The sequence below is a fragment of the Jaculus jaculus genome, chromosome 8, assembly GCF_020740685.1.
Source record: "Jaculus jaculus isolate mJacJac1 chromosome 8, mJacJac1.mat.Y.cur, whole genome shotgun sequence".
Taxonomy (NCBI): Eukaryota; Metazoa; Chordata; class Mammalia; order Rodentia; family Dipodidae; genus Jaculus; species Jaculus jaculus.
The window spans coordinates 122,884,655-122,909,211 of NC_059109.1; the positions used below are offsets into that span (position 1 = coordinate 122,884,655).

General features: G+C 44.0%; 1 protein-coding gene across 5 annotated transcripts in view; it reads right to left on the minus strand.

Annotated features, from left to right (window-relative positions):
• Window positions 1–24,557, minus strand: part of Ptprt (protein tyrosine phosphatase receptor type T) — a 1,232,244-nt gene that overhangs the window by 715,594 nt on the left and 492,093 nt on the right. For all 5 annotated transcript variants that reach the window (XM_045155759.1, XM_045155757.1, XM_045155760.1 and 2 more), the window contains exons 4-5: window positions 13,210–13,291; window positions 3,632–3,747 (exon numbers count right to left, since the gene is read on the minus strand). In XM_045155759.1, coding sequence (XP_045011694.1) covers window positions 3,632–3,747; window positions 13,210–13,291 — 198 coding nt within the window. The remainder of the gene's footprint in view (window positions 1–3,631; window positions 3,748–13,209; window positions 13,292–24,557) is intronic.

Below are 24,557 nucleotides of genomic sequence, written 5' to 3' on the forward strand. Positions count from 1 at the left end.
GTGATTATAAGCAAACTGTGATACATCCACAGAATTGTAATTTCCGGTACAAGCTTTCTACATAAAGTACTGATGCACACAGTGACACACATAAACCTTATAGTAACGGATTAAGAGAAAAGTATGTACTGTTTGATTCCACTCACATGAAATTATTCAGTGTATAATTACTACACAGTAGCAGGAAGCTGACCGATGGCTGTGTTTTACACCCTGGGGTAAAGACAAGGACACTTTAGAAGGTGATGCCTATGTTTAATATCTTGATGGTAGAAATAGTTATCAAACTTGCCAAAGAGTAAAATTTAAATTTTACATCTCCATTATATTCAATAAAGCCATTTACTTTTTATTAAATGTTTATTTGCAAGAAGAGAAAGAGAGAGACAGAGACAGAGGATGGCCATGCCAGGGCCAGATGTAGGCACCACTTGGTGGATTTGGCTTAAATGGGTATTGAACATGGGCCAAGAGGCTTTACAAGGAAATGCCTTTAACTGCTGAACCCATTTCCCAGCCCTTTATTTATTGTTTTAATAAAAAAAATGTTAAATAGAAGTGAGGCATAGTGGTTTACAACTATAATCCCAGAATTTGGGAGGCTGAGGCAAGAGGATCATGAGCTCAGTATCAGCATAGGTTACATACATAGATGATAGATACGTAGGTAGGTAGGTAGGTAGGTAGGTAGGTAGGTAGGTAGATAGATAGATAGATAGATAGATAGGATAGATAGGATAGATAGGATAGGATAGATGATAGACATATGATAGATAGATGATAGATATATAGATCGATGATAGATAAGAGAGGCTGAGCTATAAAGAGATAGAGACAAAGACACAGAGAGGCACAGAAAGAGACTAATTTAAAAACAAATGAGGGGGTGAGGAGCTGGCTCAGTGGGTAAAGTACTTGCCTCACAAGCATGAAAACCTGGATCTGGATCCTCAGAACCCAGTGTAAAGCACCAGGCATGGCAGCATGTTCCTATGAGCCCAGCACCAGGGAGGCTGAGATGGGGCCCACTGGCTAGCCAAATCAGTGTGATCGTGGTTCAGCAAGAGACTCTGTCTCAGAGAGTGAGGTGGAGAGCGACTGAAGGAGACCTCCGGCGCTCCCCTCTGGTCTCCACACGTACACATGTGCACTCACATACACAGCCCCTGCCCCGCAAGACGTGCACGCACACCACACACACAAACCTGCAAAAGTAAATCAAACGTGCCGGGCATGGTGGCACAAGCTTTTAATCCCAGAAACTGGGAGGCGCAGGTAGGAGGATCGCTGCGAGTTCAGCACCAGCCCAGAACTACAGAGGGAGATCCAGGTCAGCCTGGGCTAGAGTGAGATCATACCCTCCAAACAAAGAAACACAAAAACTGATTAAGAAAAAGCCAGACATACTGGCTCATGCCTTCAACCCCAACTCTTGGGAGTTTGAGATCAGAGGATCACCCAGAGTTTGAAGCCAGCCTGGGCTACAGAGTGTTATAGGTCAGACTTCACTACAGTGAGATACTGCCTCAAAAATCAAATAATATTATTCATAAAAGAAAGATGTTAACTACCCACAGCCACATGTGGTTCACTGATGTTGCGTGGAGCAGCCCAGCTTAGACTCTGGCATGTAGAACTTATGTTCACAGTGACGGGAACATGCTACAGTTGTCACGATGTGTGTTCGTGGGCTGGGTGGACTGCAATGTGTGGCAATTTTTGCACAAGCCTGATGCGGTGGTTTGAATCAGATGCCCCCCATAAGCTCATGTCCTGAATGCCTGATCACCAGCTGATGGCAGTTTGGGAGAGGGGGCCTTGCTAGAGGAAGGAGATATGTCAATGGGGATGGACGTTGAGGTTTATTAACCCCCAGTTTGCTAGTGTGAATCGGCTCACTCTCCCATTGCTGATGTCTACCTGATATCAGCAAGGAGGCGAAGTCCAGCCTCTGCCTTTTCCCCTGCCACCATGGAGCCTCCCCTCCAGACTGTAAGCCAAACTAAATAATTTTGCTCCCACCAACCACTTTTTGTCAAGTGTTTTGTTCCAACACAGCAAATGTTACTGTGACACCTGACAATGGGATCTTGGATCCACTCGTCTGTGGTCTCTGGGCATGACTATGGACGAGATGAGAGGCCAGACCAGGAGCATCCTTGAAGATTGTGGGCCAGCTACACTAGCAGCTATACAGGCACAAACAACAAGGGAGACCCTGTCTCAAGGTGGAAGGTGAGGTCCAACACCCCGAAGTTCTTCCATGTCCTTCCTCATATGCACCCCCTCACACACACAGAAAGAGAGAGAGAGAGAGAGAGAGCACAACTAACGTGTATTCTATCTAGTCCTGTGTCCTTATCTATGGCTTTTTTCCCTACCCAAAGAGGTACTTTTTCATCTTCCTAGAGAAGTAGCATCAATAAGAAAAAAATGAAAGAAAAAAAAAAAAAGGGGATCCAAGCTTAAAACACTTTCCTCAAGGACTTTGCTCACTGAACTCACTGATGGACTCATTTAGCCAGAGAACACAGCATTCATTTTAGTGCAGATTCAGGGGAAAGAATGACTCTCTCTCTCTCTCTCTCTTTAACCTGGCTATCCCAGAATCGTTAGACAAGATTTGATGATGTCAGGTCTGGGGAGATGGCTCAGTGGATAAAGTGTTTATTCCATAGCAGTAGGACCTATTTGGAATCCTAGACCTCATGTAAGAGTTGGGTGTGACAACACATGTCTGTCTGTAAGCTGGTGCAAGCTGGGTAGCTAACACAGTCTGATCAATGAGCTAGAGATACTGTCTAGAAAAAAAAAATAGGGTGGACAATGACTAAGGAAGACAGCTGACATCAACTTTTGACCCCTACATCCACACATACCCACGTGTACCCACATACATATGCACACCCATAAACATACTCACGGACACCACACACATGCACAGCACAGTTTGGTGACAGCAGGCTGAGAAGTCGGCTCAGTGGTTATGAGTGCTTGGCGCTTAAGTACACAGGCCTGAGAGGGCCCTAGATCACTTGAGTTTGATTCCTCCACAATCCACGTTGCAATCGAGATGTGGTCACACACATGTGTAACCCTAGTTCACGGGGAACTGAGACCAGGGAATCTGTAGGGCTCACTGACCAGAAATGTCAGTTGAGAGGGAGACCTTGTCTGAAGGAAGAATGTAGTTCAGTGATAAAGGACACCTAAAGTTCTCTTCTGGCTGCCACATGCATGTGCACACAGGTGTTCATACATCACACACACATACACATGCACACGCACACACACACACACACACACACACACAGATCTGATAATGTCACATAGCCAGGACCAGTTTGTCTTAGCCCTAGTGATCTGTACTTAAAAAGGTCAAGTTGGTTAGACAGTACTTGGTGAAAGGCATACTCGGGAATTCTAGATCCAGAACTCTGGTTTTGCTTCAGTTTCTCCATTTGCAAAGGTATAGTGAAGATTTAGCAGGACTGCTGAAGGAGATCAGTCATTCTGGGGACAGAGATACTAAAGAATGCCCCCTCCCAATACCCAACACACTTTCACAGCTAAAGCCTTCTTCCTTTTGAAAGGCTGGGTCAACGTGAGCAAGCTCTTCTCCCGTTCTTACCTGGAGCCAAAGCTTGTCGTGCTGGGACCACTTCCCGCCAGCAATACACTGAAACGTGGCGTTCTGCCCCACATTCACCTCAACATTTTGGAGTCGCAGGAAGTGAGGTGCTTTTCCTGAGAGAGAAACCAAAGAACACATGAGGACAGGGTTCAGTGGCCTGCCCCACATCCCCCACACACAGACTAAGCTCTGGACTGAGCCAGTGAGTGGACTGTGTGGCTCAGTAAAGAGGCAATGGATAACTTTTCAAGTCGGGCCTGTTCTGTGAACTTCTCGCATATTAGCTCGCCTAAACCTCACCAAATCTATGGGGTAGATGACAGCCTCAGCTCACAGACAAGAAAGTGAAGACTCTCAGCACTGCAGTTTTGGCACATTCAGACACCCAGAAAGGAAAGCAGCTCAATGATGAAGCCAGGTCCCCAAGAACCTCAAAGTCCTTATGACTGGGTGCCCCAAGCAGTCTTAGAATGGATCTCAATTGACTGTGGCTCCCTAGGCTGACAGTAGGTGACAGACAGGGATGAAAAACCATAAGACCACAGGACCAAACACTTGAAACAAACAAACAAGAAAACTGGAGGTGGAGGTGGGGGTGGGCTGGGGACACATATCTTTGCCATCAATATGTCCCCGTGGCCTGGGTGAGCAGAAATAGAAGGAAAAAGCTGAAATGAAGCATCTCTGGTTTAGGAGCTCTCCCTGGACCACAGTGCTGGGGCTGATGCTGACAATGATAAGGAAGATAAAAAGTGGAAGGAGGAAGGCAGGAGGAAACACATAATGATTCTGTGATAGGTACAATGTGTCATCTATAAGGAATAATTCACTTAACCCAATACAGCTGCTGGTGGTACTGTCTCTATTGTAAGGAATTGAGGGGCAGAGAATTCCAGAAAGTTGCCCATGTTCACAAAGGCCCATTCTTAACTCTAATCTATGGCACATCGTAAGCACGGGGTGAAAAGTGTAACACTGATTCTGGGGATGAGAAACAAATCAGTGTCTGTGGTTAGGCAGTCCTTGGATCTACCTTGGGCTTTATGTTAATAACTTGATTACTCTTTCCTTGCTTATGTCTAAATGTCAGCAGAGCTAGGTTTCCATCAGCTGATAACCAGTGATGAAAATAACAAGCTTCTTCCTTGAGTCTCTTTAAGGATCCCTGCTGTTACCAACAAAACCAATAATGAGCTGGGTACAGAACCCCACTCCAAATGGAACCAGACGGAGAGTTCTGAGAAGGTTAAGGGGAACGGCAAAAGTCTCTGGCCATCTTTCCAGAGGGACTCAGGAACATAGAAAGAGGAATAATTTCATTTTCTTAAAACTCTACCAGCACCGGGTTCAATGGCAAATGCATCGCACCCTTTATTTGCTTTAGTTGCATGGCATCACTGAGGAGCAGATGTTGGAGAGGTAAACCAGCATCTGACAAGCCCAAGGTTCCCAAAGCTAGAGAGGAGAGAGAGAACACAAAAGAAGGGCATGAAGAGAGAGAGAGAGTGAGAGAGCAGAAGGAACAGGGAGGAAGAAGGGGAAAGGAGAGAAATGGGGGAGAATTCAGTGTATTTCCATTGGTGTCCCAAACTTGGCTTTTACTTAGCTCCCTTGGCTCCTGGGCCTTGGGAAGGAAAGCCGGTCTCATCACGACAGCCTCAGTTGGCGGAGAAAGGACTCCCAGACCAGACTGCGCTGACACTCCAAGCAGCTCTTCTTGCTCCCAAATCTGTTTCAAATGACCCTTTTCCATGCTCTTTTCCCCTGTGGGCTTCATGCTTTGAACTATCTTGCCTAGGAAACTGTGTCACCACCTGTAAAGTTCTACTAAAGCCAAGAACCTTGGTGGGATTGGGGACACTTGCTGGGAGAAAATATATACCTTCTGCTTAGTCTTTTTAGCTAATGGCAATAGCTTAGAGACCCCGCATGCTACGGCCAGGACCCCGTGGCTACAGTGGCGTTAGGGGTCCAAGGCCCAGGGGAAACCAATTCTGCTGGACATCTCAAAGTTTAAGATTCCTCAGCCTAGCCAACTTGACAAAAGCCACACTGCTTTTACAGAATGAAATTGTTTCATTTTGGCTCTCCTGTATAATTTTGTAAAGTTATTTTTGGAACCATCAGTTCAATTCAATTCTTCAAGTGGTAATAGGAATAACTTTGTAATTCTGTTTATGCTACAAGTTTTAAAGGGGATGCCAATACCTACCCTACGTAGGAAGGGAAAACAGAGTTTTGGCTCCAAGGCAGGGAGGCTGTGTTGGTCTCTACAAAGGGTTGTCTCTCCTCTTACCATGCAGGACATGGGACAAATGATAATCTCTGGGCCACGTACAGTCAGAGGCCTCTAGGTCAATTTCTGACACCTCCCCTCCCTTCTCAACGTCTTCCCTCCCTCCTTCCTTCTGTCTTGAGTCATTCTTTTTTTTGTTCCTTTCCTTCTTTCTCTTCTAAATTCAGAACATAGATGTCTAATGGCTCCCTGTGTTAATACTCTGGGAAAGCACTGATGATTTACAGCACAGATGACAAGCCCACGCCCCTGCAGAAACCAGTTATGTAAATTAATAAAGAGGTTTAGTTGTAAATCAAAACAAAGACACCACCTCCTCGCTCCATCCCTCATCACCCATTTTTGACAGAGAGTTCAGTCAATAACAATTTCTCTATGAAAGAAAAATATCGTAAGCATAGTTTATCATACCAGCTTCAACAATGGGAAGGCAAGAAGGAGTGGTGGGGACTTGGAGGAAGTAGAAGGAGAGCTTGCTTAGCATTGAAAGGAAACCTCTGCTGCTTAAGATCAGCTGAGGGACTGGAAGGTACGAGTACTTTGCTCAGCGATGTCAATCATCAGATTTCTACAGGGAAGGGAGAAGTCCACACTTCAGATGAGATTTCTTCTTCAGAAACCTTGACTCCAGTCTAAGAAAACCCCATGCAGACTTAACAAAATAAACCACTATGCAACATCTGTCCATCTATGACCTCTGATATCCTGTACATCTTCCCAGTCATCTGGAACATTTTTCACTGGCCCGTCTTACTCTGTCCAGATCGTAATTCTAGTGTTTATCCTCACCCCTTGATGCGCTGTGAAGATCAATTAAATGGCACCTTCTCCACAGGCCCTCATTCTTGTCTCTGCTCTTTGAGGCCCTGCCTTACCCCTGCCTCAGGACCCATGGACTTCTCAGAGGATTCTGCTTATGTTAAGTAGCCACTTGGTTCTCTTCTCTAGGCTTGTGGCCTCTCTGATCCTCCTTCTAATCCTAACTCCAGTTTCTTCTCCAGAAGACACTTTTGCAAGCACTGTTATCTCCTTCTGCCTCTGGAGTTCTGGGAATGAAATTATTTCACTAACATCAACTTCAACTCTCCAACCTTTAGTCACACACAGCGGACCTTGATACCAAGGCCAGCCAGCAGCTCGTGGGCTTCAGCTTACCCCCTCACACCCCACCGACACTCAGCCACCCCGAAACTAGAACCAACTGAACAGGGTTAAGAGGAAAGTGGCTGAACATTTGGGGTAAAAATGCCTTGATGTTGGTGACATTTAAACTCCTGCAGATGTCAGTGCAATATCTGAAGACATATTATTGTGCCCTTTATCTCGCTCTTTAAACCTGACAGTGCTCAGCAGGAGGCCACACAATTGAAGGGAAAGCTTGGTACATACATTAGAAACATGTTGCAGATGCTCTGTGGGCTTGGGGACATGGCCACGCAAGGTTGTGATGGAGGAAAAAGAAATAGGCTTAAAAAGATTCTAAAAGTCAACGTGGGAGTTAGAAACTTCGAAATCGTGCTGACATTTATTGTACACAGTTATAACTGCACTGGTCTTGCTAATAGCTAACATAGAGACCAGCAGCTGATGGTAGATATGGGCAGGATACTTTTGCAATAACACACAAAAAAGGTGTTAAATAGGATATGAAATATAAATGAGAACTTTCTGGTTGTAAGAGAACAATAATTTCTTTTGAAGATTACATCTGACTTCTGGTCACCGTTTTGGAAGCTTTGAGGTAAGCATTTAAAGTCAGCCTCAGTGGGTAGATAATATAACCGAAAATCAGGAATGATCCTCCTTCCTTCTCTTGTCCTCTAACTTTTGGAATACTCACTTATTGATAAACTCTGTTAACATGTCAGTTAAAACCATGTTTCAAAGGAACAAAGTGGATAATTGGAAAGCTTGAAGACATAAGGAGAATGTTATTTTTCAAAATAGTTAAGATTTTAACCATCTCTGAGTGAAATCATAACTATATTCATCCTAAGGCTGGGAACAGTGCTTTTAGTTAAGGCAAACTTCAGAAGCCACTAGCAGGATACTCTTGAGCAAGCCCTAGGTCCATCCATGGTCAGCACCTTTGGAGGCAGCAGACATGCTCAGTTCTCCCCAGACTTGCACCACTTTACTTAGAAAAAAAAAAATGGAGCAGGGCTGGAAAGATGGCTTGGTAGTTAAGGTGCTTTGCTAGCAAAGCCTGACGGCCCGGGTTCAATTCCCCAGGACCCCTGTAAAGCCAGATGCACAAAGTAGTCGATATATCTTGTAGTTCATTTGCAATGGCAAGAGGCCCTGGCACGCCCATTATCTCTCTCTCTCGGTTTCTCTCTCTCTCTCTCTCTCTCTCTCTCTCTCTCTCTCTGCTTACATATAAATAAATATTTTAAAAAAGATAGAGCAGCCATTTTTGGTGCATGTGTCTCCTATTCAGACCCATCAAATAAAACCATCTAATTCCAGTTGTGAATGCATCTCACACCAAGCCATCATGTTACATCTCTGCTCTGTGTTTCTTCACGGCACTTCTTACCATCTGTTATGGGCTGAATCATGATCTCTGAAGTTCATGCTGAAGCCCTAACCCTTACCACTTCACAGTATGGCTGTGTTTGTAAACACAGTCTTAAAGCAGGTGATTAAGCTAATATGAAGCTGTTGGACAGACCCTAATCTAACCTTGCTAATATCCTTATAAGAAGAGGAAACGTGAACATACAGAAAGACTTCTCAAACTCAAACACTGCAAAGACCATGTGAGAAAACAACTGTAAGCCGAGGAAAGTCATCTGAGGGGAAAAAAAAACACCCTAAATTTGTCAAAACCTTGACCTTGGACTTCCAGATTCAACAACTTTAAGAAAAAGCACTTTGGTTGCTTAAGCTATCTTTCTGTGGTATGTCCTGATGACATTCCTAAGCAAGGTAATAAACCATCTGTTGTATGGCATATAATTTCACATTACTTGTTTTATCTTTAGTCCCTTCCACTTTGATGGAAGCTTATAAGGACAGACATGGGATTTTTCTTGCACTCTTCCATAAGCCCAGAACAGCGTCTGACAGTAATGACAGGCTCAGTAGACATGAAGGGGATATAAAGGAATGACTCTATCATCTTAGTTTGGGCCACCATCGTCTTCTCTTATGACTCCAGAATATTTTCCTTACAGCTTTCCCCCACCTTTCCATGGCAATTCAACTTATTCTCCACACAGAATTCTAAGTAATCCTTTAACACTTAACTAAGACCATTCCAAACCAGCATCACACCGCTCTCCCTCCACAACATCACCTGCCTACACTTGGAATAACAGTGATACCCAAGACCCCCGCTTACCCGACTAACCTTCCCTTAGACCACTTACTGCTGTGCTCTGTTTACGCAGCATATACAGGCAGCAACAAGCTGCTTCCCCTACTGCAGGGCTCCTATACTTACTGCCCCCTCGTCCTAGAAGCTCTGCCCAACAAATTCTTACATAGAGAACTGCTTTCTATGATCTTACATGGTCTTTTAACTACTCTACAGTGGGTATTTTAATGTAGAATGCCCTCTCCCATAAGATCAAGTGTTTATGATTAAGCCTCCTACATAGTCTCCAGCTGGTGGGGTCATTGGGAGGTGGAGCCTTGCTGGAGTTGGGGACAGACTGGAGATTTATTCATCTAGCCCACTGGATATTTAGACCAAGGGAACTCAAACAACTTACTTCCCACTGCTGTGATAAGATGTGATGTCCCCGCTGCCTGCTCTGCATGGCTTTCTCCATAATTATGAAGTTTTCCCCTCAAAACTGTAAGCCAAAATAAGACCTTTACTCTCATAAGTTATCTCTGGCCATGTGCTTTGTCCCAGCCATAAGAAGGTAACTGCTACATCTACCCATTGTATAATGCTGCCTTCTGAGCATGACAACCATTAGCATCTTCATCAGAGCACCTCTCACCACCAGCAAGAGACCCTCAAGATTGAACTGGTGGATCTTCCCTATCAGAAAGTGGGCTCAGGAAGGGTCATCAGATCCTCACTTGAGATATCAACCACTCTTTCCTGTACCTCCCTGCCAGCTGTATGTGATTCTGCCTCAGTTGCACATGGTCTCGTGATCTCAAGAGGTGCTGGAGTATATGGTGTGTGGAGTACCAGCTGAAGGGTGGGAAGACTCTATCTATACAGCTATGGGGAAGTCATATACAGTGTGTGGAGGATTAGCTGAAAGGTGGGAGGCCTCCACCTAGGCAGCTGAGTTTCCTCTAAGTTACTCCTCCTCCATGCTCTGTAAGCACACCCAATAAACTCACTGGCTCACCAAGTTAGATTTGGTAGGATTCCTGCTTGCTCCTTTGTTAGTGCTGTATGGGGGAAGCAGACTCTTATTTCCAGTCTCCAGAGAAAGTTCATGAAATCCTACCTAAGGAGACTGCTGGCGCCCAGTTACCCATATGTATGACATTCACAGCACTCATCCCTGTCTAAAAGTGACCCTTTGCTTATTGAATGCTAGTTGTTTTAGTGCCTTCTATCCCCTTGGCCCTCCTGCCAAGCAAACAGCATGAGGACCAGCACCCACCCTTTCTTACAGCAAAGGCCTTCAACGTGTAGCTCGCATTCAACAATTTACCTGTTGAAAGAAAGGGTACATAGAATCTTGGGCTAAGTACACACCGAGCACATGAGATGTGGCTATAGCTCAGATGACAACCAACACTGGCCATGTTCTCACACACCCTTAAATGGTTGTACTTAGCACACCATTCAGGAGTAAAGCCAGGGTTACATTTTTCCTGAGTTCTATCCCACGGCCCATTTGCTGGGTAAGTGGCTCACAGCAATTCTGTCCCCATGACATCCACACTCCTCAGCAGGAGGAGGATGAGGCTGTCAGGAGAATCTTAAATTCACATCAGACCCCAGTGAGAGGAGGATTCATAGGGAGCCCTTAGGCTTTGTGGGTGGAAAGGCATCCAAATGCCTATCCATCGGTGAGAAGGGAGAGTTTTCCTGTGATGGATAGGGCTTGGAGGTAAGGCAGCTGAGGCTGGGACAAGAGATATGCATCAGGATTGGATTTCATGGCAGAAGTGAAAAATTCCCTTTGGAGCACAGAATTCTGCCATCCCAGAGAAAGAGAATGCTGGGGAAAGCCAAGTATCACCTGCCAGAAAGACCAAGTCCAATTATTAAGCAAAAGTTAAGACTCGGGAACTCTGGCTGATTGAAGGGTGAGCATGCTCCGGGAGGACATGGGTGTGAGGCGTGTGAAGAAGTCAGAAGGTTTATCTGGAGAGATGGCTCAACATGGAGCAACATGTGAGGCTGAGCGTGTGCTGAAATGAATGCATGCAGAGCTGTCATTTCCTGATGTAGCTGTCCAGACATAGAATAGAAATCATCCTTCACTGGGTAACTGACATAGGTGCCACCCAGGAATCAAAGGAGGGTGCTCTTCACTCCTGGTGATGGACACCCATCTACTTGTCCACTACATAAATCCTGCACAGCTGAACATTTCTATACCCTTCACTAGAGATGTGCACCAGGTATGACTGGACAGACAGACCCGCCCAAGAAATTCTAAAAGATTCAAGTCATAATTCAGTGATTAGGGGCCGTAAGCCAGAGTAAGGTGGATTCTAGATGATCTTTGTGCTTCTGAAATGCAGACTGATGTCTGGGAAGGAAGGACACTCTTAAATAGACAAATAACCAATCCATTTCCCCAAAAGTACTGTCTGGAACTTGGAACTTGTACCAAATGCCTCCAGAGAACATGCTCTTAGCCGGTTAGTTGGGTCATGGCATTCTCGTGGCACAAAGTGGAAGAGTTATAATGTCTGATAAATGTGAAGGAAGAGTCACTTCAATTAAGACAACATAGATATGGCTGATATGAGCCTGGTCCCCACGTGGGGAGATTAAAATTTCATAGGAGAGTGTATGTGGCATCTCTGAGGTGGCAGCAACCCACAGCATAATTAAGTTCATGTGGTTCAAATATGATCTGTCCTCAAAATTCATACACAAGTCTAATCTCCCAGATCAGTGGCATTAATAAGGTAGGCATCTAATCTTACTGTGGCATTTAGAGGTGGGGGTTTCAAATTGATTAGGCTTAGATAAGGTCATCACAGTGGAATACTGAAGATTGAATCCTGGTGCCTTTATAAGAAAGGGGACAGAGAATTTGACATATATATGTACATACACACTAATATATATACGTGTGTGTGTGTGTGTGTGTGTGTGTGTGTGTGTGTGTGTGTATTCCTTGTTTATCCCCATGCTTTTCTCTGCCTCAGGAATCTACTAGCAGAAAGGTCACTGCCCAACCTGAGTCAATGCCAGTATCATGTTCTTGAAGCTCCAAAGCTGTGTGCTAATTAAACCTCTTCCCTATAAAGTTAGCTTGCCTCAGGTGTTTCATTACATTAACAAACAGTTGTCTAACACAATGACTCGTGGTCACACAGGACGATAGAGAGATGTCCCCCAGGGTTTATCTAGAGTTAGTTGGCTGCCAAGAAACTAGCAGAATCTAGGACAGAGTGCTACACACGGGGGGTCTGGTATCCCAGCTGCCACTTCCTACCTTCCACAGTCCCCAGGTACCTGTCTTATATCACAGTTACCCACACCTAGGGCCCACATTCTACGCTAAAACATACCCACGCAACTCTGACTAAACACTGCAGAGAGCTTCAAGGAGGCAGTAGATGGGTGTGGAAAAGTGTCATGATTTGGAGGACTCTTGACATTGTACCATAAGTACTAACCACTAGGAGAAATCTCTCCGTATGCCTACACAGAGCTGATGTGTATATTTAAAATTATTTTTAAAGAATTAATAGCTTTGAGGCACTTTTCTCTGTGAGTGAACAGTATGCTAATTTGCTTCATATTTGGTGTTCTTTTTTTTTTAAAAAAAAAAAGACAATTGCAGAAGATTCTATCCAAAGCCTTCTAATTCTTCCACTTCAGTGGTCTGAATCCCACTAATAAACAATCAGGACTTTAGACTCCCTTAATAATGGAGAGAGATTCAAGCGAAGATGTTTTGCCACTCTGCAAATTCCTGGAGGTGCCGCCTGTTGAACAGGCCAGCAGAATTATGGATTCATTCAAGACTGATTGCATTGGGTATGTAAGCAGTTTTAAAAGAGATAGAGAGAAGATATGTTTGTGAGTTGAAGGAACAGGGAGGTTGTAGCTTCATTGCTACCCAGTCTGGCATGGAGCAAGACTGTGCTGGAGAAAAATGGATAGACTTACTGCACGGGTGAGCAAGGACCCGGACCTCGTCCACAGCGATGTAGCCAGGATGGCCCTTCAGAGAGACGGATTCAAATATCACCTGCAAAACAGAGCAGGGGAGTCAATTTCACAGGAGTAGTTGTAGTTATTCATTCTAAGAAGTCCCCTACCACCTGTACCCAAGTCCCCCCATGTCAACTCACAGACTCACAGCCCTCTACACTAGCCGTGAACTTGGATTTTCAAAACAAGGTGAAAAGACCACTCTCTTTAGACTTGCAAGAGAAGCTATACATGGGGCATTTTTTTTTTTAACGTGGAACATGTAATTTTTAAATGGACTTCAATATTAATGTTTGAATGCAAGAAAAACAACATGAACACCATCTTGGGTATTCATAACCCCATCCATACCTCCCTCACTGTGGTTTCAAATAAAGTACTGATGAATAACTCTCTGATCACCCAGCTTCCTCACTATCCAGGAAACCAGCACAAAGCAAGGAAGGATGACTCCAATGTGCATCTACATTTCCACTGAATTTCCTATGGACACGTCTTATAAATTAGCAGCAATAGACATGTTGGTATTCAGGAGTAGAAGGCACCAAGTTTTTTGCAGTTCTCTACTCTGACTCTCACCTTAAACTGATCATTTCCATATTTATTTTTATAACTCGGCTTCCCTCACCTTTCTCTGATCTTCCCCAGGGCATATGCATATCTAGCTGGCCAACCAGGCTGTCACACTTCACTCTCCTATTGCAGTGACTTTCTCCTTCAATCCGCTTCAACCACACTCTCAGCTTTGGAAATTCCACTCTCCCATACTCTCACAATCTCCCGGGCATCTGCTTTCTCAGAGTCTCCACATCCACCTAGACTCTGCTGCCCACTCCAAAGCCCAAGCTTACTGACCATATTAGTTAATAACCCATTCAATTCTCTCTGTAAGCCCTAAGTCTTTTGCATGTCTTTTGACTTTTTTGAGCCTATTTCACTACCAACTGTTCCCCCTTCCTCATTCAATCCCAGAAGACAGCATATCTTCAAGAAGGCCAAGGAGGAGGTGATTCCTCATAGCTTACTCACCAACCCAAGTTTCCTCCATATGAACCATGGTTTCTGTAAGAAACGCCAATGCCCTTGATCCTGACCCTACCACACACTACTTCTTGGCTCTTCTTGGTTTTCTCTCTGTGTCCCATGGTCATTGAAGGGGAAGAGTAGAGAGAAAATTTGCCTTGTGTCTCCAAATACTCGATTTTATTCACTGACCTTAACATATATAAATCCGTGAGCTTTTTATTCTTGAAAAATTACCTCAGTGTAGTAAGTGTTTCAAACACATACACAATTTTCAATAGTCTAAAAGCTCTCTCTTATCACTTCTTTTTACTTCCCACTGCTAAACTTCAATTTCTTAAATAGAACATTCCCCACTTTCAAGAAAGATGCCAATAATCTCCTAATTATTAAATTTGAGAGATCTTTCAGCTCCATCTTGATTTGGCTTTAAGAAGATGCTGTCTTCTTGATCTCTGAATTAGAACGCCTGAGTCAGAGCTGTGATTGTGCTGCCAGCATGTGTGGGGCCTTCAGGACAGCGCCTTACTGTTCTGGGCCCTAATGTCTGCATCTGTAATAGCAATGTCCACCTGATCGGGTATGTTTTCAGATGAAGAGAGTCAGTACCCCATCAAGAGCGATGCGAGGCACGTGGTACATTCCCGGTACGTGTCTACTCTAATTCTTATTATGACTTGGCCATCTACAGTTCTAATTGTCAGTGTTCACAGCGCCTCCCTTCCTGTGCCTCTGTTTGTACTCAGAGGACCCTTCACACTCCTCTGTGCTGTGGTCTGTCTGTGTGCTTTCTCATGAAGCTGGGACTATTCTACCACAGTTTTGCAGGCACTCTACTTCTCCACCCTTTTCTAATCTGATCTTCCTCTGCTCATCTTTTAACTGCACACACTCACCCTTCAACCACTGCCCATTCACTGATCACCCCCGATCCAAGCTCAGTACCATACGCCTTTCACTCCAGTATCAGCCACTCCTCAGCCTCCCGGCTCTGTAGTTCTTCCCTGGACCTCACAGTGTTGTCTCAGGAGCCATCTGTATACAGCAGACCTGAGCAGGTTTCCTGTCATGTCTTCTCCCTCAGTGACCAGTGGGCCATCACACTCGAGGTAAGATGCTTGTTAAGCAGCACTATAACCCAGCCCCTCACCCCCGTGAGAGACCTGACCGTGTGTCTGGGCTTCTCCTCCTCCAGCCACATCCCTTATGCTCACATTCTACTTTGCTAACATTGTTCCAGCCCTCCTTCTCCTGGCCCCCTTTATATATCTGTTTTCAGATGTAACATAGAAAACAGCCTTTTGGGGGTCAAAACCAGTCAGATATCAGTGTCACTGCCTTGGTTCAGTATATCATTGTTCTTATCTCTACCACCTTGAGAGCCCTCCAACAGACCCTCCCCTCTTGTCGTTTAGGTTTTTATATTTATTTTATTTACAAAGAGAAAGAGAGACAGGGAGGGAAACAGAAGAGACAGGTATGCCGGGGCTCTGGCCACTGCAAATGAACTCCAGATGCATGCACCAATTTGTGCATCTGACTTTAAGTGGGTACTGAGAAATCAAATACCAGTCATTAGGCAATTGCCTTAACCACTAAGCCATCTCTACAGTCCCTTGTTTTTACTCCTCAGGTCAAGCCTATGGAGGGACCATATGGTGGATAATGACACCAACAATAAAACCCTGTTTTATGGTTCATGTGCTCCAGGTTAGTGCATTTAACTGTCAGTGCTCTCCGTGGGACCTGGAGCTCTGGCAGACATGCCAAGTTATCAGGGCAGAGGTGGAAATGTTGGCCATGGCTATGAAGAGGCAGCTTCCTGAGTTGCAAGGTCTCACAAGAACGCAGTGAATGAAGCCTAAGAATTCTGTAAAGTGATTGGGGTGGTAGGCACACAAACAGGGTGGCTACATCAGTGTGATGCCCACTCTGGAAGCTTTGGGTAGCACAGTCCTTCTAAGCAAATTAATGAAAGTACGCAAAGATGGGGAAAAGCATGCAAGAAAAGAAACGTGTAAATTCTTCCTGCTCTTGCAGCATGGGAAACCAACAGAAGGTTTTTTCACAAAAGAGTCAAGCAACTAGCTGTGTTTCTTTAAATAACTCCAAGAAAACCAAAAGTAAAGTCCATAGAAAATAATTATAAGGAAATAGAATAAATAAAGCAATGCATTTAAAATGAAATTGCATGAAAGCATTCAAACTGTGCAACAAAATGACAAATATAAGAAAAATATTTCTGTTTTGACAATAAATATAAATGGGCTAAAATAGAGAAAAGCTCCCAGACTGTCTAAATAATCAAAGTCTAATTGTATTGCTGTAAGATAAATACCTAAAACAGAATGACTCAGCAACCTCAAAAATAACAAATCCAACAAAGACACAGTAAGGGAGTGCATGTAAACAGAAAACAGTTGTTACAAAAATAATGTGAATGCCTCAGCATAGAATTTTAACAATAAAGAAGAATATAAACCATTAAGCAGCCTAACATGGCCACTTAAATAGAGGTCAAGAGATTTAAAAGAAAAAAAGATCCCCAAAGTATTTGAAGACTTGGATTTATATCTTAACCTTTGGACAATCAAAGAGAAAATAAAACAAATATATACATATATATGTGTGTGTATATATATATATATATATATATGTGTGTGTGTGTGTGTGTGTGTTTATACATATATATATATACACATATATATACACATATATATATATACATATATATATATATATCACATAATGCACTATCTGAGATTATGTTAATGAATATAGATGGTGAAATTTCTGTTAAAATACTCATGGGTTTATAAAGAGCTCATTAACTGTACCACAGTAGAACATCAGTAAGTCTCTTGAAGAAGAAAACTGAACAGGTTTGGGTTTATACATTTTTTTTGTAACCAAATTTCCTTAAACTAGAAAATAATGACAGTCTTGAAAATCAAGTTCTTAAAGTTACATAATGCTTCTTAATAACTATGATGTCAAAGTATGCTTTGTATATTAACAAAAGTCTGAAACAAAATTGGAAGTCAAATGACACGCTGAGAACAATTCTTGTAATATATATGCCAGCTATCAGGAACATATCCTTTGCACGTGTGCAAAGCACCATTGACAGCCAAGAAAAGAAAGGTGCTCAAGTGATTTCAAAAGGAAATTCACCAAAGATAAAGAAGGAACTGGCGGCATTAATCCCTAATTGCAAGTTTTCTCACATGTCATGGGAGACCTGCAGCCTTGGGTGGGGGAGGTTACTCTCCCACTGTGCTTTGATGGGAGAGGTACTGATTACAGAAAGCTCCCACCCAGAAGCCATCTAGCCCAAGTTCTTGGGAACAAACACCACAAGGAGATGAGAGGGTGTCAAGGCCCTCTGAAAAGGAAAGACCTCCCTAGGAGCTGAATGTAGAGGGAAAGAATGGCCATCTTTGGAAAGGTAGGGAAGACTGGAGGTTACTGTAGTGCTTTCTGAGCCCAGAGGGCAGGGAGGGAAAGGGAGGAGGAGTGTGGAAATAGGTTCACCATGCCTGGTGGGACTCATGACAATCCATAGTGGCAGAGGCTGAGGGTGCAAGGACCAGAGCACAAAGACCTCAGCTAGGAATCTCAAATTCTCTAAAAAACATTCTCCAACTCCAAAGCCCCACACAGAACCTACTTGTCAACTACACGTGGCCCAGCCTTGCAGCCCCACTGGGGGTGTCCTGGTGCAGGTGCTAAGGAGGTGAGGCTTGCAGGGAAAGGTGAAAACCTGTTCTGAAGACAAGGCAAAAACCTGAGGATCACCTCACAAAGATAATCTCTCTCAACCCTTCAATCAGTCAGGTTGTGTGCATGGTGTGAGCATGTCAGGTCATAGCTTAAGAGACTGAGGTTTGACCCTCCTCTTTTGACACATGGCAAAAGTTTTCAAGGGGGTGTTCAGATGTGACTGAAAATTTGAGGTTTCTTCACATTCCTGAACAAGTCAAACTACAAATCTCAATGAAAACCCTGACCAGAAATATGATCACTCTAGAGGCGGAGCACAATGACACCTAGGAATGTGAAAGCAGAGATCCTGGATAAGGAAGACCACCCCTAAGCTCCATCTAGCAGAAGCTCATGTCTGCAGGCAAGTGGCTGAGAAACGACTGCATCCTTCTGACCACAGCATCCAGAAAGAGTCAACCCTGCCCCTGGTCTTCTCCGAGAGGCAGCTGCTCCTTCTCCAGTCCATTCCCAGTGTCCTGCCTGTTTGTCCCAGCTTGAGTTTAAAAATTACCAGTTTCAATAATAGCTGAACCCCTGATAAAAAATGGTTATACGTTTTTTGTTGTGTGATTTAAAAAAATAACTAAAACAAAACACTTCCAAAAAGATGATGATAGGGAGATGCTGGCTTATCAGAACTCCTCCTAGGGAGAGTAGGACATACACATTCATGAGGAAGGATAGTTCAGGGCATAATTAAGAGACACTCTCCCAAACCAGTCGATGGAAGCCTCCATAAGAGAAGAAAGTTGCTGTGTAGTAGAGGTGGAGGAATGGATGGGAGGAGATGGAGTGGGATTCAAAGGGCAGAAGAATGGGCCAGTCATCGTGACAAAATCTCTTGAATCACCAGGTAGTTACTAAATCTAGAGTGGCAGATGCCAGGGAGATCCTTTAAAAACGAACTGGTCTTCAAGTCTGTTTGCATTGATGTCTGCTGATTCCTTCATTTTAGGACTTTTAAAGAGCTGAGAAAAAGGTCATTATACCCAAGAAGGTAATGGAGAACTGAACAAGCAAGTGGCTGCAAAATGAGTAGAGACTGGGCTGGAGAGATGGTTTAGTGGTTAAGCACTTGCCTGTGAAGCCTAAGGACCCCCAGTTCGAGGCTCAATTCCCCAGGACCCACGATATGCAGATTCACAAGGGGGTTCATGCATCTGGAGTTCGTTTGCAGTGGCTGAAGGCCCTGGTTCTCTCTCTCTCTCTCTCTCTCTCTCTCTCTCTCTCTCTCTCTCTCTCTCTCTCCACCTCTTTCTCTCTCTGTCTGTCACTCTCAAATAAAAATAAACAAAACTATTTTTTTAAATTAATAGAGATTTACTTTTCCTTCAGAATCTTAGGAAAAGTTCAGAACCTCTGAAACATAGAATAGAACCGATATCCTCTTGGAAGAGACAATGACCAGAAGCACGTAGCTTCACATCAGCCCCTGCTTTCGAGAGGAGGCCAGTGTGGGGGTGGGCTAAGAGGGATCTTCTCACCTGGGGCCCTGGTGAAGGCCCTGCATTGAGAAAGCCCAATAATATAAAAGATGAAAATTTTGTTTATTACAGAGCTAAAGTCAATTTTAGGACTGTGACATATGACTTTAATAAATGAATACATAAACCATCGAGTCTAAAGCCCAGTAGTGCTGAAAACTAAATTGTGTTTAGAGCACAGAATCTATGTGCAAGGCCAGAGCTTGAGGTCTGGGGAATTTTTAAAATCCATTTTGTTCCTGTCTTGGCATCTCTGGGGATGTCCCCTTTCTCATGACAGCACCTGTGAGCGCGCGCATGAATGCATCTGACTCTGAGTGTCTGCAGGACTTTGAGCTCACCACATGTGGGCACCCGATGTCTGGGGTCAATATGAGTGTGCAACAGAAGCTGTGTGTACAGGTGTGTGACAGGCAAGTCTTTTTTATACTACTGTTCTCAGCACACTAGGACTCTTTTCACCTCAGTATACACAGCAGAAGAGAGATGATGACACTGGAACAGCCAATGCATTAAAAATTGAAATTTCCCAGATGAGGCTACTTACACTAGGAATGAAACAGAGAGACCAAGGGCAGGTCAAACAGAATGATGTGTGTGTGTGTGTGTGTGTGTGTGTGTGTGTGTGTGTGTGTATGCATATGCATGTGTATTTGTGCTTTTGTATGTGTGTGTGCATGAATGTGCCTGTGTATGTGTGCTTTTGTGTGTGTGTGTTTACAGATGGCCTCTTCCACCCTTTCATTTTCCTCTATGTCCCATCCTTCTTCCTTCCTCACTTCCAACTGCCAAGGCCCGCTGAAAACCCAACCTGATGGCACGTACGTATATAATCTCCCGTAATTTATAGAAAGACCTTTCAATACCACGTGTTCTTTTCACTTTACAAATGAGACAAGTGTGACCCTGAATGATGACAGGAAACATCACAGAGCTAGAGAGCAGCTGATTCTCAGAACGAGTGAGTTATTTTCCCTAAACACAGGGCACAGAGCTTGGAGCCAGTAGACCCAGGCAGAATTATAGAAACTTCAATTTACTGGTAATGCACCCTACTCCAGAAGACAGGATGTGCTGTTTACTTAATGCAGGGAGCTACTGTGCAGGAAATGAAACACAATAGGCCTACCATAAAGCCAGGACTATGGGAGCTCAAGAAATGTCCTTTCTTCCTCATACACCCTCAAAGAGTATGGCAATTGGTGAGACGGTCCTTTTCTGGCTCAGTTTTCCTGCTCAGTGTACTTCAACGTGTGACCCTCACCCGTACCAGTTCACAGCAGGCCCTAGTAAAAGGCTTACAATTGGGACACTATGGCTTCAGTAGAAGTAGGAGTCCTCATGGGCTCCAGTGACACAATGGGGATAGTCTAGGGACCAGGACAGAATGGATCTGGCTTCAGTTTTGTCTGAGCTTTTCTGAGTGTTGTTGAATTCATTACACGTCCCTCAGCCTCAGCTTATCTCAGAGTTCAGCAAACTAAGGCCCGGAAGTGAAATCTGATGCACCATTCAATATTACTCATAAAGCTTTATTGGAATGCAACTATGTCCATTTATTTACATACTGTTGGTAGCTGCTTTCATGGGACAAGGTCATAGCTAGTTGTTACAATAGAGATTTCAAGGCTCCAAAAATATTTTCCAACTGGTCTTCAATGAAAATAAGTTAAAACCAATTGTGCTGGCATACATATTGTAACATACAGTGTAGCTGTGTAACCTACAGACTCACGTGACAGAGAGAATGCTCTCAGCAATGTTACCAAGACAAGAGGAGGAAACCAGAGCTGACCTGGGAAAACCAGGATTCTGGGCCACCTACCACTAGAATCCTACCTCTATACTAATGGTGTGTGCAAAAATAGGTCAAGGTCAAACTTTGATGGGAGATAAAATGTTAAATACCAGCATACAGGTTTCTTTCTGACTTCTGCAAACCCTACTTGGCTAGCTGTGTCTCCTAGATGGGGAGCCACCATAGAGCTTTTCCTGACTTGTGACCAAGACCACATCACCCTCCACCCCACAGCAGCTGAATCAAATGGTAGGGATTCTCCCCAGCATGCACTAAGAGCCTCTCGTCTTATCCATGCAGCTGTATAGGTAAAGAACAGAGGGCCATGCTCTGCAAACAACTCAGAAAAAAGAAATTATCCAAAACAAGTTATAGCATATGAGCATTCTTATACAGTAAGATAGTGGCGAAAGTTGATCTGATTTGATCTGACTCTGTTTACATACCGAAGTTATTGCCAAATTGCGAATCTCTGTGAATCCTGCTGTGTGGACACTACGTATGGGGTACTACATCGAGCCTAGTGGGGGGGTTACAAAGCACACAGTGTATGAAAACATATGACCTTGTAAATTCCAAATATTGTGAAGTGTGAAGCAGACCTAACAACACGAGTATTGGATAAATGTTTATGGGCCTGTTCTGGTTAAAATATATTCTTCACAAGGGAGGAAAGGCCCAAATAATGAGGCCAAACACACCTGCTATAAAGCCCCTGTGAGAAAGCATGTCACAGTCAGCGCTAATGACACATCACATGCCCCTTGAGCCACTTTTATTGACAAGGTATTGCTGCTCTAACAGAGGGCATAGTGGCATTACATGATTTAAAAAAAAAAAAAAAGGACATTCACACTGATCACCACACACAAAGCCAGGCTTTGCCTGACTCGCCTCTGCATTCCTGTCTATGCCTGGAACATAATAAGTACTTGACTAATGGTAGGTATCATCATCATCATCATCATCATCAGCAGCAGCAGCAGCAGCAGCATCTCCCTCGGCATCACCATCATTACTAAGATCATCATCTCTCCTTTACTTCCAAAAGTAGCCACTATCCTGAACACAAACCCCACGCCATTGGAGATAAAAGAGAGACAGACGTGGCACAGATCTAAGCTAAGCAGTGAAGGTAATTGAGTATTAAATTCTGATTTCTAGTTGCCAGTGCAAAGAAGCAATAAAGCTTAAGTTACCTCATTATTGTAAATGACAAGTGGTCTCAGTCGAGAAGTGTTTCCAGCACTGAAGATGTGAAGGGACGGCAAACATGGTTGTGGAGCTTGGGGGCATCAAAGCAGCCCTGGCTACTCATCTTGCCACCCTTGGGCATATCTGCTTCAGACACTAGAAACATTCTCCAAAAGGCAGATCCGTGTCATCACTTTGTTACTTAATACCCTTCACTAGTGGGAATGGGAACTGATCAAGTCGGGAACAAGGGATCTCACCGGGATAAGAAACATGTTCTAAAAGTGGTGTTGATGATGACAAGGGCAGAACTGAGCTCTACCTACAATAGGTTAATTCCACAATGTGTCAGTTCTACCTTATGATGTCTTTAAAAAAAAAGAAAAAAAAAAAACTCTCAAGGAGTCACAGTGTAACATGTGCTGAAAGCCGGGCCCCTCCAAGTGTGGATTGGATTAGCACAGGCCTGTGTACCCTGTGTCTTCGGTCCCCAGAGGGATAAGTAGGGCAAGTGAGAATAGGTTATAAAAACTGACACAGCATTTCCATGACATTTCTTGCTGTGGTTTATAAAATACTTGTCCACAATGAGTTGGGAGAAAATGGCCTTAGCTGCTGGTAGTTTGAGAATCAAAGTGCCGAACTGCAGAATAAATGCCATCGTGATAGTTTAGCATCCAAGGGCCTCTTGGCCTACTTGTTCTGCGGGCTCATTGCCCTGTATAATACTCCTTCTGTAACCTGTCCTTAAAGAACGCGGTTCATACTGGACGTATCCCCTCACCCATGTCATCCCAGCACTTTGGAGACAGAAGCAGGAGGGTTTCTGCCAGCTCAAGGCCAGCTTGGGATGCAAAGTGAGTCCCAGGCCAGCCTAGGATAGAGAATAAGACCCTGCCTCAAAAGAATAAATACGGCTGAAGAGATGTATCTGTTAGTTAAGGGCATGCCACATAAGCATGAGGACCTATGTTCAGATCCCTAGGCGCAGCAGTGTGCACCTGTCATCCTAGTATTGGAGAAGTGGAGGTAGGAGGATCCCTTGAATCTGCTACCTAGCATCCAGGTTAATCAGTGAGTGCCAGGTTTAGTGAGAAAAACTGTCTCGAAAATAAGCCGAAGGGCTAGAGAGAAGGCTTAGCCATTCAGGTGCTTGCCTGAAAAGCCAAAGGATCCCAGCCAGGTTCCATTCCCCAGGACCCATGTAAGCCAGATGCACAAGGGCGAGTACACATCTGGAGTTCATTTGCAGTGGCCAAAGGCCCTGGCATGCCCGTTCTCTCTCTCTCCCTATCTCTCTCACTCTCTCCAATAAACAAACATTTTAAAAAACTATGTTGGAGAGATTGCTCAGCAGTTAAAGTGTTTGCCTACAAAGCCTAACAACCTGGGTTAGATTCCCCAGCACCCAAGTACAGGCAGATGCACAAAATGGCACATGTATCTGGAGTTCATTAGCAGTGGCTAGAGGCCCTGGCATGTAACCATTCTCTCTTTCTCATTGTAAATAAATATATGAAAGCGCTTTAAAATACAAGTTGGAGAGTATATCAAAGTCCTTTAAAAATACTTTGGAGACTTCCGGTTAAGATGGCGGCGTAGGTACCACGCCAAAGCAGCCTAGGGGGGAAAAAGACCAAAAAAACTCAGCAAAATACACACTTTTACTAAAAAGTGAGGTGTATAGGAAATTGAGGCGGCAGCGGAGAAGTAGAAGACTTATAGAGCATCCAGAGCCTGCACGGATGAGGGAGAGGACAGAATATCTAAGCTAGAAGACCAGGTAGCAGACCTAATGCAGTCCAACAAAGAGAAAGACAAATTTATAGAAAAGTATGAGTGGGAATTTCAAGATATTCGGGACACTATGAAAAGATCCAATATAAGAATTCAGGGCATAGTAGAAGGAAAAGAACTCCACTCCAGAGGCATAGTAGGCATCTTCAACAAAATCATAGAGGAAAATTTCCCCCAAATTGGGAAAGAGGTGCCAATACAGATACAGGAAGCCTTTAGAACCCCAGCCAGACAAAACTCAG